The 15,365-nt window shown below is 37.1% G+C and overlaps 1 protein-coding gene across 1 annotated transcript in view; it reads right to left on the minus strand.

Moving 5' to 3' along the window:
• CWC27 (CWC27 spliceosome associated cyclophilin) overlaps positions 1-15,365 on the minus strand; it is a gene marked incomplete at its 3' end in the record, with an annotated part of 161,935 nt that overhangs the window by 110,845 nt on the left and 35,725 nt on the right. Inside the window, exons 8-10 of the mRNA XM_007445648.1 lie at positions 14,134-14,213; positions 13,115-13,148; positions 8,797-8,954 (exon numbers count right to left, since the gene is read on the minus strand). Of these exons, the coding sequence (XP_007445710.1) occupies positions 8,797-8,954; positions 13,115-13,148; positions 14,134-14,213 (272 nt within the window). The remainder of the gene's footprint in view (positions 1-8,796; positions 8,955-13,114; positions 13,149-14,133; positions 14,214-15,365) is intronic.

The following is a 15,365-nucleotide window of genomic DNA, read 5'->3' on the forward strand; positions in this document are numbered from 1 at the left end:
AACCCCAGAAAAAAAAAAAACATTTAAAAACCCCTACCCCCCCCAAAAATTTTTTTAAAAAAAAAAAAAAAAAAAAAAAAAAAAAAAAGACTGCCTGAAAGTCTGACACACTTCTGTTTTATCTCACTAGCCAAAACGTGGTCACAAGGCCGTCTTTAGCTACAAAGGAGACTGGTGAATGTCTTTTAGCTAGGCAGCCACGAATCCAGCTAAAAATTTGGGTTCTCCTTACTAAATAAGAAGGGAAGGATAGATGATAGAGGGCCTGTTTATTTCTGTCACACCCACATATCTCATGGCTTTTAACTCCCCCTCTGCTACCATTACCCTCTCCAATAACAAGACTGAATGGACACCTATCCCAAGCCAAGCCAGTAAGATTCTCTCTCCCAAGAATTTGGGACACAGAAAGCACGTCAATTTACTTCTGAAGAGCTGAAGTGCAAGAGGGAACCTACTAGAGCCTTACAGAGAAAATACAAGATTATAGAAGATAAGGGAACAAATGAACAAAGGCAAGCAGAGAGTTGAGGCTGCAGAAGGAGAGAGAAAATATAAGTTTCTGACAACTTCCTTTCCTGTGAGGACTGTGTGCAATTCTTTTATCTGGATTCTGCACAACTCCTCTATTCCCTTACATAGAAATCCCTTTACTTGAGATAATTTGACTTAATTTATGACTTAATGTTATTTATGATTTAATGTTATGTGCATAATGTTATACTTCTTCATCTTCTATGAAACTTGTAGAAGACAATCATTATGTTCTTCTCCATCCCTTGTGTAAAGACTGATAAGATAGAATTTCCTTTAGAATTTTATACTTTTTAAAAGACTGAAATAATTAGGAATTATACCTTTCTTCTTAAAATTCAGATAATGGCAATTATGTAATCCTTATTACGTCTCTTTTGTCTTGTCTGCCAGGAAGATGATGAATAAATTTATTACACAGTCACAGGTACTTATAGCAATTCCTGGCTAAAGCACATAGACTGTAGTAGATTGCATTATTATTTCTAAGCTCTCAGTGGAAGGTTTATACTTCACCATATGGACATCAGGCTTGGCCATATCATTTGCTCTGGCCAGTGAAATGGTGAAGTGAGTAGAAGCTTTAAGAACTAGCATATGATTCATCATCACTCTTTTCCCTCTGCCATTCCTCTCAGAAAGAGGCTGTCCCTTCATCCTCAGCCCTTGAATGAAGATGATATGGAGAAGATGCACAGATCACACCAGGATGTAGCCAGAGCAAGAAAACAAACACTAGTTTTAAACCACTGAGATATGGGGATTGTTTGTTACCATAACCTAACCTAAGCTGACTTATAAAGGGAACATTAAGTAAGAAACAATTCAGGATGTATGTTTATGTGTCAGGACGTCGATGTAAAACAGAAAGGACTAACAGGACAAAAATGTATGACGTAAGCACTAGGATCCTTCCAGGGTTCCTATCTCAATGGTTACAACCACCACTTGGCCAGTTATCTAAGCCACAAAACAGAGTCATCTGGAATATATTTTTTTCCTTCAGGTCTCCTATATCCAATCTATTACCTCCTTAATATCTCTCAAATCCATCCCCACAGATACTACCTTAGTTAGATCCTTATTACCTCTCCCTTGGACTAATCTAATAATCCACTAATTTGTCTTTTTGCTTCAGTCTCCTTCCTCTAATCCACCCCCTACATTTATACAGAGTAATATATATTCCTAAAATGATGTTATACCTTGGCCAGAAACATTCCACATGAGACTTACACTTTAGCTGGACACGTATGAGCTGGCCCTGGCCAACCCCTCTCTAGGCTCCGTAGAGGTGTCAGACCATTGCAGGTTCAGGTACAGGCTTTGCCACTTTTGGGCCATAAGCCACTTATCCTCTTCAAATCCAGTTTGTTTGTTTGTTTTCATTTGTAAAATGAGAATCATAATATAAACTGTAACTTGTAGCTTTGTTCTATGGGTTAAATTAGAGAAATAAACTGTCTTGGCAAAATTTATTGCCTGGTCACACTGCAGAAGAACAATAAATACTTGTGGAATAAGAGAACAACTCTCTGGCTAGATCAACTATGAACACTTCACAGCCCTTATTTGCTTATACAACTGTCCCCCTTTACTAGAAACTAAGCAACTTGAGAAGAGGCTGAGGCTTTCTAATCTGAGCATCCTGGGTCCTAGCACGGTGCCTGGTACAAAGGAGGAATTCAATTAATGTGCAAAAGCTAAGTGATCCCTGAAATAAAATCCCTGAACAGTTGGAGAAGGGAACAGAAAGAAAGGCTAGAGTCAGACAGAGTACAATCAGTAATAACTATAAATCTTCCTCAGGCCCTTGTGTAACTTCATATGCTTTTAACTTTGTGCTAAACAAGAACTTGGTATCTTGGGTGGCTATTCTCTTCTGTATTTTACCCAAAGTATACTTGCCAATTTAATTTACAGGTGAATTCACAATATACAGATAAGGAAGGTAGGAAAGCAATGAATGTTTCAAAACTTCAGTGTGACTACATTTGTTCCAGGGTAGAGAACATTTCCTCAAATGCTGAATAACTTAAAGAATGTTTTTCTGCACATAATCTCAATATTACATTTCAAATGTATAATTCCGTTGCCTATAGACAACTGATACTGCAAGGTCAGTAGAATGTAACTCTCTAGGGTAACACAGATCAATATACTCTAAAGAGATGCAAACAGCTCTTCTCCCTTTTGACAGGAGAACCTCCCCCACGTATGTATTTCACTGCTTCCTGCCTGCCAAACAAAATCTAATTGTGAAAACAGTAGGGTTGTTGTATTTCCTAAGTATATAACTGAAGTCCAAGGATTTTTTTGTTTGTTTTATTTTGAAAGTGATTCCTTGGATATGGATTAAGGTTCTCAATGAAATAACTGGACATTTTTAAAGTGGTATTTTATTTCAAACAGCCCAAGAAACAGTTTTACCCAGAACATCCAAAAATTCTTGCTATAAATACCTAAAATGAAGAAAAATGGAAGCTCGCCAGAAATGCCAAATGATGGTGTGGTTTATATTATAACTGTTACTATTCCAAAATTTTAAACATAACAGGTAAAGACAACAGGATAAACCATCTAGTCTACATTGGGAGATTATGCAACATTAATTTAAAGGACTTTACAATGCTAAAATGTTATTTCTTTTAAATAGTGGTTCCAAACAATGGCTTATCGTACTAGCATTAGGATGAAACTTATGAGGTTGCTGTATTTGACTATTCTTGATCTACAAAAATGGCAATTTTATTTTTTATTTACTTTATTTATTTTTTTGCGGTACGCGGGCCTCTCACTGTTGTGGCCTCTTCCCGTTGAGGAGCACAGGCTCCGGACACGCAGGCTCAGCGGCCATGGCTCACGGGCCTAGCCGCTCCGCGGCATGTGGGATCTTCCTGGACCGGGGCACGAACCTGTGTCCCCTCCATCGGCAGGCGGACTCTCAACCACTGCGCCACCAGGGAAGCCCAAAAATGGCAATTTTATATTCATCCCTTTTTAAACCTGGTATTTTAATCTCGTTCTGAAAGATACATTGCCTACTTATCATCTATAATATTTTGCATGCACTTCTATTAGAGCACATGCCATACTGAATTGTAATTACTTGTTTATAATTCTTATGCTATATTGTGAACATTTGTGGGCAGAAACCATTTCTCCTTTTTTTCATGTTCCTGGAGCCTGGCACTGTCTGGCATATAGCAGTTCTTGCACAGTAACTGACAGTAAGAGTAACACATATTTGAGAATAGAAATACAGGTTATGAAAGAACATATAAAAAAGAAAAGTCAAGTTCTAGTAAACGTTAGTATGCAAACTAACTGCTACCAGACTGCTCCAAAGCTTAATATCTGCTGTTAAACCCAAATATTTCCTGAAAATACAGTATTTAGACCACTACTACTCTATATGAAAGAAATAATACCTGCAAATTTTCAGAGACCACTTACACAATGTATAGATCTCACATTTCTTTCTCTTTCTCTTTTTTTATTGTCTGCTTCAGTTCAATACCTTGGGGCAACAAAAGGTGAAAGGAAGCAAAAATGCTCTAACTGATTAATTTCATTCCTTGCTTATAAAAGTTCTGAGGAAAGAGGGGGACTTCTTAGAGATGGTGATTCTAATGATTTAAATAGGGTTTTAGAATGCCTGTGGACTTCAACCTTTGTTATTGTACTATCTTTTAAATTTTGTACTATCATTTTTATATGTGTATTACCTTTTAAACTTTTGAAACTTAAATATGACACTATCTTTTTGAATTTGCTAAAGCAAACCAAGTTTATGTACTAAAGACAGCTATGTACTTCCTAAAGTCTGATTATAAACTAAGAGAAACCAGAATACAAAGTATATTAAGACAAAAAATTCCCTAAGGCTGAGAGAAAGCTTAATTAATATTTTTGAGAAGGCTAGAAATATTGGGGGAAAAAAAGTATTCAAAGTTCCATAAGAAAATGTGGTCCCATATTTCAAATTCAACAAAAGGAGACTTGAAAGATTAAAATTAGCAGCAGCTCATTTGGATGTTCACCCAGGCCAAAGGAGGTATTTCTGATTGTATTATCACTTGCTTCATAATTTAAAGTTCAATCCAACTCATTAGATTTCAAACTCAACTTCAGTATATTTAAATTTCTGATACTATCATATAAGATATTTCATATTCAGTCAACGTAACACAACTCATGAGTAAAACACAAATTCTACTTGACTTTACCAAATAAGAGAATTGTTTTATGATCTAGGAATAATGCCACAGTCAACTAAATATGACAGGTAAACAACACAGCTGATCAAACCAGAACCTGTTCAAACACCAAAACTAACGTACTCTAGTTAACCTTGAAGGACTACTACCAAAACTAGTAATGGCGATTTCAGGGTATATGTCAAGATTTCTTTGATTTATATTTCATTTTGATGAAAATACTTTAGAAGAGTAATCACAATAAAATTAGAGATGACAGAAATTACACAATAAAAGACAGAATTTCCATAATGACTGTAATCAGCACAACAAAGCACTGATTTTTGACTCTCCAGTCTGCTTGCTACATCTGATTTTACTATTTAGCCATTTATTATAAATCTGTAAACAGATGCTAAAAACAAGTAGGGCAGATGACTCAATTTGGTTTATATGATTAACTTGCAGCAGGTGAGCTCCACCTGCAGGCAAAGAAAAGATTCTTTAGAACAAATTTTAAAACAGGACTTTCCAAAGACAGTCTGTAACTACCGCCTTTCAGTTAACCTTGAGTGCACATTAGAATAACCCATGCTTTTTAAAACTTCTCATGGTCGAAAAATTCCGATCGAGTTGATCAGGGGTGGGGCTTGTAAGATGACTCAAATATATGGAAAACATTAAGAGACACTGATTTGAATCTTTACCAGCACACATCTTGACATTAGGAAAACTCAAATATCATTTTGTTTCTTCTAAAATGACTTCTCACTATACTGACCCTTTCACCTTTTTCAGAGATTAAACTGAGTTCAACTGATATAAATGTCTTATCTCTGTTAGACTACAGAAAAGACCTGAGGTGACCCTACAGTTTTTTAAATCTACCTTTACATTATTGTGTGCCTCAGAAGTAATCGAGAGCGAGTGTTTGGTGGGGGTTGGGGTTCTTAACCCTTAGCTGCACATTAGAATATCTAGAGAGATTTTACCAAGTATTATTGCCCTAAATTAATGTTATGTTCTTGGAAGTTAGAAAAGTGGTTACTATCGGGGGAGGAGGGGAGAAATAACCAGAATAGGGCAAGAGGGAGACTTGTGGGTAATGGCAATTTTCTGTTTCTTGAGCTGGGTGATGGGTATAGGGGTGTATTTGGCTTGTAAAAATTCAGCAACCGATGTATTTATTATATGTGCACTATGAAATACAGTTCATACAGATATAGTCTGTACATACACTATATTTCAATTGAAAGTTAAAAAGTAAAAATGCATGTGCCCAGGCTTCACTGCAGACCAAATGATTCAGAATCTTTGGGATTGGGAGCTGGGCATCAGTATTTTTTCTTTTCAACATTTCTCCAGTGAATCTAATGTGGAGTCAGGAGTGAAAACCATTCTTCTAATGAATCACAAATGTATTCATTCATTTATTCGCCCACTCATTACACAAACTTTAATGACCAATTACCCCATGCTTATTATACAAGACTCGGCGGACATAAGACAGTCTCCAAAGGAGCTCATTATAGGCAACGGATAGTAGGCAAAGCAATAAATCTCACGTGATACATACAAGGAAATTACTTATAAGATCTGGAGGAGAAAGTGATTTGTCAAAGAAGGATTCACTCTTTTTTTTTTGTTCATTCATTTATATAAACATCTGAGTACCTATGACGTTTGACCACAGGTGGTAAATGGACACAATTTCTGCCTTTAAGAAAATTACAGTATAAGGGTACACAAGGAAGAAAAAAAATGTATAACCGGATGTCATAATATCACAGAAGTATGAAAAAGGTACTATGGGAATACCCTGGGGAGTCAGAAGTTGCTGACCTTGGAGCTAAGATGATACAAACTTGAACTAGTCCAGTGGCACTGGTGGTAAAAATTAGTATTCTAGAGAAGTGCTTCTCAAACTGTAATGTACAAATCACCTGAGGATACTATAAAAACACAGATTCTGATTCAGAAAGTGTGAGGTGGGGCCTGAGACTTGGCATTTCTAAAAAGATTCCAAGAGATACTAATGCTATTGGTCCACAGGTCACAATTTAAGTAGCAGATTCTTGAGGGAAATGGTTTTCAAGAGGGAAAAGGCAAAAAATGCCAAATTCCACAGCAGAGACACCAGGAAAAACAAAAATTGGAAAGTAGCCATTAGATTTGTCAAGTACATGGCCTTAGGGAGAGTAGTTTCAGGGGAGTGATGAGGGAAAAGTTAAATGATGTGTATTTAAAAATAAATGGGAACTAAGGTGGTGGGGACAGGAAATAATGAAGTGGTGTTTTTGTTTTCACTCTCAAATGCTGGAAGAGGCTTAAGTCTATCCACAAGCTGAAGGAAAGGAATGAGTGAAGAGAGAAAACTAAAGACAAAGCAAAGAGGATGGAATCATTTTGATTGGGTAGAGGGATTCCTCCCTTTAAAGCAGAAGAGAAGGAGATAAGAATTGGTCTGAATAGGTACAGCGAAAAGTGAAAAGAATAAGAGTTGAAGAAGTTACTCCTGTTTCACAGAACAGGAAGCCAGATGACCTAACGAGACAGAGTGAACCTGAGGTTGAAGGGAAGCACTGGAGGCACAGCTGAGGCTGGACTTGTCTACGGCTGTGTGATTCTGCTCAGCAGCATTCAGTAGTCAAGGTATAGGCTTACACAAAGTGGACTGGATAAGGAAGAGTGAGACTGATGCATTTAGAAAAGGAGGGAGGCAAGGGACAGAAATCCTCAAAAAATCAGAATAAGTACAATGAGAGAAAAGAAAGGAGAGAAGGTAAGAAGAGCTTTGGATTTTTTCTGCTTGAACCCCTAAGTACTTTTCAATAGAACAGTTAGAGAAATAATCTACTCTGTGTAAATTTGTTGAAAATTATATTGTTAAATATCATTCCCCAATTTAAATATTAAGTACTCAAGAAACCTGCTTGTAGGTTTACTATCCAAAGTGATAAGCAGCTTTAACAGATTCCAGATGTTTCTTTACAAATAGAAGCAATACCACAAATTTTCAGTAAAATCATACTTTGAATGGCTCCTTGCCTAAAAGGCTGGGAGGCTAGTCTAGTCCCTGATCCTACTGCTTGAATCAGAAAATGACTGAAGGATAACGGAGTACTCCAAGCACATACAGATGAACAGCTTGTATATACCAAGAGCACTGATTTTTTTAATAGATAATGATTTCACACTGACATCCTATCTGGCTGGCAGGTATACCCATTATAATTCAACTTAGACTGAGCAGTGATTTTCCTTTAAATATAATTATCCTTTTTTACCACATTACAATTTTATAAGACTCTTAGAAGTTTTTCTGTTTTTTTTTAACATAAAATTAACATGAGACAAACTATAGTGAAGCTGGTATAACTGACTGAAAGCACTAATGATTTCAGACATTTGCTGAAATTTCTTTTACGATATCACTGAGATTAGGAGGGATAGACAGTATAAATCAGACTTGAAAAGACATTTAAGAGGGTTTTCAGGCCCATACATTTCTTAACCAGTTTAGACAAATTTTACTCAAATCTGAGGATGTCTCTTTTTGTTCCATACAATTGCTTTACTGCTTTTGTTGGTTTTAAACAAATACAACCTTCCACATCTAGGTAATACATTGTTTGTCCCAAATATAAAAACAATTTAGAGGCTTTTAAAGAAGACATCAGAGAGAAATGAACTGGAACTTGACTCACATGACCACTGCTGTAAATAAAATTGGTCTATTTTCTTTTAGGCCTCTGAATGGGCTAATTTAGCATGACTGGTATATATATCAAACATTATGAAAATAGTATTTTAGAAAGTAAGTTGAATAAAGGGCTCAATCTTAATTTAAAATTAAGTATAAAATGACAAAAACTCTGATACCTAAATGGGAAGGAAATCCAAAAGAGGAGATATATGTATATGTATGGCTGATTCACTTTGGTGTACAGCAGAAACTAACACAACATTGTAAAGCAACTATACTCTAACAAAAATTAATTAAAACACAAAAACAAAAGCAAAAACAAAACTCTGATACTTAGAAGCACAACGCTTGACTCACCTGCGGCTAACTGATTTCTTCTCCACTTCACTCTCTCCAGCTGTCTTAACATTTGCACTTGTGCCCTTTTTTAACTTTTTCGCAATTCTTTCTCTCATCAGGTCCTTCTCATCACCATCAACATATTCATCATGCTCTGCACTTCCATATTCTCCATCCTGTAAAAATTGAAATGGAGTATTTGCTGGGCATTCCATTTTCTTCTTTCACTTCCAGAGGTCCATCTCAAACTCTCCTTGTTGCATTCTAGGCCAGGTTTATTTTTTGTTTCGTTTTGTTTTGAACTAGTGAGGGCTTCAAGAATCTGCTACAGGAGGGAATACCCCCTGGGATCTGCTCTAGGCCGGCTATGTAAGTACTGTATAGCCCAGTAAGGGTTGTTGCTCGGTCCACACCCCGCTCCTTTGCACAGCAGACTATGCTCCCTCTGGATCACCCAGGATATTGTCTATCTACATTCCTATTCCTTCCCAGTAGGAAATGTGGCTTTTGGAGGCAGTTGGCCAGCATACTGACCTCACCCAGGGATTAATGCAAGTAAAAGAGGTGGAGGTAGAGAAACTGATATTTCTTCCTACAATCTAAGTCATAGCAATCACTCCTCGGCTCAAAACCCTCCAGTGGATTCCCAACTCACTCAAACCCTACACAATCTGGACCTCCCTGACATAATCTCCTACAACTCCAGGCCAGCAACACTAGCCAACTTTGGAGTTGCTCTTCTCTCCAGCCTGAAACTCTCCTATTCCATGTATCTGCATTGCTGACTCTTTCATCTCCTTCAGGTCTCTGTTCAAATGCCACCCTTTTGGTGACACTTTTCTTGATCCCCCGACTAAAACGGCAGAGCCGCCCACCCACCTCCAGTACTCTCTATTCCCCTCCCCTATTTTATTTTTCCTCAAAACATTTATCACTCATACTATACATTTTAATTATTTATGTGATTATTGTCTCTCTCCCATAATCAGAGGAAGGAGTCCATTAGAACTAAAATTCTGGATTGATTTGCTTATTGCTAAATCTTCAACTTCCAGAATAGCTCCCAGCATCAAAAGAGCGAGCAATGGAGGGAGAAAGGAGGAAAGAGGGAGGGAAGAGGGTAGAGACGGAGAAGGAAGAAACTACCCAAGTGGACCTTTTTCTCTTGTGATTCTCTAACCAGGTGAGTCATGGTGAGGCAGGATTCTTGAGGCTTGTGGACCTGAGCACAGTGGTTCTCAAAGTCTAGTCCTCAGGCTATAAAACATGGATTGGCTCTAAAAATGTAAAGTCCTAGCCCTCATCTCAGTATTACTGAACCAAATCTCTAGGGATGGAAACTGTGAGTGTTTTCAATGAGATGTTTAAGAAATTCTTTAGCCTTAAAACTTGATAACCACTGACCTAGGTCTTCCATGCTTGGTCCTCAGGAGATATAAAAAAAAAAAAAATGCCCTGCAAATTCATAAAATTTTGTTTGTGGATGTAATATATTTCCTGGGAAGAAGGTCTGCAGTCTTAGTGATTGCAAAGGATCTTGGGACACAAAACAGATTAAAAACTATACAGTGTCCTTAGATGACCTCACTCCCTCAAGACCATAAGAACATAATTTTACATTAGGCCTTGAGCCTATCTTCCATATCCATATTAATGTTACACAGATGTCTCCAAGTTATCTGAATCTCAAAATGCACATTATTAAGCACACTATTTTTCATTGTTCTCCCCACCTATATTTTTTTTTTTTTTTTTTTTTTTTGCAGTACGCGGGTTTCTCACTGTTGTGGCCTCTCCCATTGCGGAGCACAGGCTCCGGATGCACAGGCTCAGCGGCCATGGCTCACGGGCCCAGCCGCTCCACGGCATGTGGGATCTTCCCAGACTGGGGCACAAACCCGTGTCCTCTGCATCAGCAGGTGGACTCTCAACCACTGCGACACCAGGGAAGCCCTGATTTTTAATTTTTGATAACAGTTAATAACGTGAAGTAGCTAGCAAGATAAAGGAAACAAAGAGTTTAAAACTAATAACCTTGGAAGAAATTTCAGACTGGGTACATTGGGGATTGCCAGTAATGCTCTTTTGTGATAAAGTCATTAGATTATCATCTCAGCCTTTGCCTCCTTATGAGTTATCAATGCAATTAATGTGATAATTTGTTTAAATTTGTGTTAAGTATTTCAAATGGTACACAAGGGTGTAGTAGATAGTAAACACTCCTTCATTCCCTTTGAGCACTCTTGTTTTCCTAGTTTGTCTTCTGGAGCCACAAAGAAAAAACTCGTGCCTTTTTAAAAAGCACAGCAGAAGTATTTGAAGGCAGCTATTGTATAATCCCTTTTAGCATTTTGTCTTCCAGGCTGAATTCCTCAGTTCTCTCCATAGTTTATTTATGAGATGGTTCCCACCTTCCTTATCTTTTTGTTGCCCATTTAATGCACATTTTTGAGTGTCAAAATCCTTTTAAAGTTCCATGCTTAGAACTGAATATACATTCTGGGTATGCTCTGCTAGCCTCAGGATAAAAGGAGTAAAATCCCCCATGATCCAAGTACTATACTTCCTTGATCTGAACACTATACTTTTTTTTTTTTTTTTTTGCGATACGGGGGCCTCTCACTGTTGTGGCCTCTCCCGTTGCGGAGCACAGGCTCCGGACGCCCAGGCTCAGAGGCCATGGCTCACGGGCCCAGCCGCCCCGCTCATGTGGGATCTTCCGGGCCTCTCACTGTTGTGGCCTCTCCCGTTGCGGAGCACAGGCTCCGGACGCGCAGGCTCAGCGGCCATGGCTCACGGGCCCAGCCGATCCACGGCATGTGGGATCTTCCCGGACTGCGGCACGAACCCGTGTCCCCTGCATCGGCAGGGGGACTCTCAACCACTGTGCCACCAGGGAAGCCCTCCCCACCTATCTTTTGTACCCATCTAACAAGTTGCCCAAATCAGAAACCTTGTGGTTGTCTTAGACTCCTCCTTCTCCCTCACCTCAGAGTATGGAATCAGTGACCTCTTAGACCTCTTTCAAATCTGTCTCTCTCCCATCTCACACCTGTGGTCTTCTATCAAGCTCTCCTCCTGGCATAGCTTCCCTATAGGTCTCCTTGACTCCAGCCTATTTCTTCTAATTTGTTCTCTCTAATATTGCCAACAGCGATCTTCCTAAAACGCAAAGTTGACCATATACTCTTCCTTTTAACTAATACCCTTCAGCTGTTTCTCATTAGTTTGAGGATGAAATTCAAATTTCTCCCCATAGCCCAGGAAGCTCTGTAATATTTGGCTTCTTCCTCCCACTCCAACCTCACCCACTCTCCCTCCTGTCATGACGCTCTGGTCACACTAGTTTGCTTTTAGCTCCTGGAACATATCAAACTCTCCTACTTCAGAGCCTTTTGTACATGTAGGTCCCTCTACCTTCAACACTCTTCTTCACTGCTCCTCACAAGGCAAGTTCCTTCTCAAACTTTAATCTTAGCTTGTACTTCCTAAATAAGGTATACTCTCTCCTTGTTACGAGGCATTAGCATATGCTGTTCTCTGAGGAATCCCACCCTTCACCAGTTTCTTTTTTGATCCAGTTAACTCCTAATTCTCCTATAAGACACAACACAGCATCATCTCTTCCTGGAAGGTTTTCTTGACCAGGTTAGATAGCCATCCTTTCTCTATTATATATAGTCAGAGAGAATCCTCTCTTTTGACTATGGTAATAGATGAAGCTGTGTTCTTGCATGGACAGTTATGCACTTCCTTCTGTACAACACACAGATCAATGAGTTTTTACATAAAGTGGTAAACGAATGACTTGAAAAACTTGATCTCTTATACATAAAGGAGACTCTGCCTTCTGTTTTATCAGCTTTAATAGCCAGTACAAGTAATGAAGAAAGGTCACTACAGTCTTGAGAGAGAGAATCTTCCAAAATGTGTGTATGAAGAAGGAAACTACCATAAATGACTGGTATCCAAGTATTTCCCATACAACATGTAGGATATCATGCATCAACATTTAAACTTTTATCATAACAAAATAAAATCAATGACATCTAAATTTTGAGTACTCATGTTATGTTACGTGACAGGGAGAAAAAACAGGCTAGAAATTCATATGTAAGATTCTGATTTTGTAAGGAAACACACACATACAATGAAGGAAAATTCCAATATCAAAATAAATATTTTTCAAATCTTTCCATTTTTTTTCAAAATTTTCCATATATAATTATAAAAGGTAATACATATTACCTTTTAGTAAAAATAATTTAATCATTTGTAAAGATTTTGAATTTTCTATAAATTGTTCAACTATATTTATACTAAAATTAATACTCACATCATCTGAATCTCCTGCTGCATCCCCTTTTTCACTAAAAAAAAATAAGGAAAACAAATTTTAGCTTCAAAATGAAACTAACAAAATTATTCAATTATCCAAAAATTTAGAATATTTTGCTGGGATTAACAGTTCAAAAACACTTCAACACAGGAATTTCAGAATGGCATTGTAGAGCAAATAGAAACATTCTAAAGGGAAGTTGTTTTTATACATAGAATAAAAGGTATGCTCCATTAGCACAAATACAAATTCACTAGAATTTTTTTTAAAAAGCAAACAACCAAATAACAACCAGTGTTATTTTCATGAACAAAAGGCTGCAGACAACAATTTCTTCTATTGGCTTGATGTATTCAGGCTGAAGAAGCCAAATCCTTCAAATAAAAGGATATTAAGAAAAGATTGTTTTAATATAGAATCTTTTTAAATGAGCTACAATAGTGAGTACAATAGTATTTTAGTCCCCTTTTGAGACACTGGCCCAGTGAATCATGTACAATTATATTTAACAGTAAGACATCTTCCCTTATCAAAGAGAAGCAACAAAAATTTTCTGATAACTCCTGAAATATGTAAGGAATAATACTCAGTGAATTGGCCCAAAATGTGGTGACTTCTTGACAAAACGCTTCAAATCTGATTTGCTTACTCATGATTCTGAGACAAAAATTATGTAAGGGAAAAGTTAGCAAAGAAATTTCCAATTAAACATTAAATTGTTAAAGCAGACAGTTTCCTAGTATTCAAACTATCCCAAGATTTAAAAGTTTAACAGCTAATTTTAAATTTAATTAGTTCAGCAGAGGTTGATAGATAGCAAGGAGAGTGAATGTGACTAGAGTGATTCTCTCCATTATGCTAGTAGCTCTACTACCCCCATTATCAAAATGCTTTAGTTTTTTGGTTGGGTTGACAAAATTTGACTTATGAGAACTGACTGTTTACTTCCAAAGGAAGCAAGAAAATGATCTGAGCCAGACAATAAGAACTTAGGATCACACTAGCACCATGCTAACCTTTCAACAGCTGGAACAGAGCTGAGATGTGGATCATCCTTAAGCAAGTCATGACTACTTTTGCTTTTTCCCTTCATGCTCTAGAAAGGAATGTATGATACAATCATGAGTGGAGAAAAATAGTCTTCCAAAAGGACAAGTTAACACATTTACATAAAAATCTAGTACTGATATAATGTCGTTAGCAAAAGGTATATGTTCCTGAAAATTTGAGTACAAACAAAGGCTTTATAAATAGCAATCTTATTCTCCCATTGACTAAAAGTATTTTAGAAACATCTTTCTTTCAAAAAGTGATATATCCTTAAAAATAAGTTTATTGATTACTATTTCCAAACACTAAACCCTCATTGTGATTTACCACTAATTAATTTTTGACTGATATATTAAAACTTAGAAGATAGATCACAAAAGTAATTTGAAATAAACACACACTATTATCCTTCAAATATACTGTCTATACTGCACAGAATCACTTTAAAAATGTACCCAAGCACCCAGATGAGAGCACCTACAAGGTGCTATTTAACATATGTAAAAGAGCCTTTCATGTATGACAATATTCATCAATGACCTAATATTTATTAAATACTTTAATTTCAAAGTTCATGTTCTCAATAAATTTATATTTTAGTAGGGAAACAAGACATAGTAAGATATAAGAAGTAGAACTATTAAAAAAACTACTACTACTATTATTCTAATTTATTAAATATATACTTTGTGTCAGGCACTGTGCTACAATATTCCCACCTTTCAATTCCTCCTGTCCCCAAATGAAAGTAAATAAAGTGGGTGTTATTAGCCCCATTTTACAGAGGGAAAATAAAGACTTAGAGAGATTAGCGATTTACTAAAGGTCACAAAGCTAGTGGTATAGCATCTAGGATTTAAATCCTGGTCTGTCTCACAATGATATAATAAATCCATTTTTCTTTTCCTAGAGGCCCCTATGGACCCAGAACAACTGGCCTGGTTTCAGAGCTGCAGACCATCCTACAGACTTCTCCACCACAAGGTATGAAAACTTCAAATTTATACCTTGTATCTCGAGGTGGAAAGCTGCTCACCATCCCCACCTCTCAACTAATCATGTAAGAGTGAAGAGTATGAGGTTAGAGTTGACAGGAAGATAGGAAAATTTCTTTCTATTTTGAAGGAACATTTTATTTTGAAAAATTCATCACAAAATGTGTTAACTAAAAATACAGAGAGGTAAAAATAACTCTTTC

This window comes from Lipotes vexillifer, unplaced genomic scaffold (assembly GCF_000442215.2).
Source record: "Lipotes vexillifer unplaced genomic scaffold, Lipotes_vexillifer_v1.1 scaffold563, whole genome shotgun sequence".
NCBI lineage: Eukaryota > Metazoa > Chordata > Mammalia > Artiodactyla > Lipotidae > Lipotes > Lipotes vexillifer.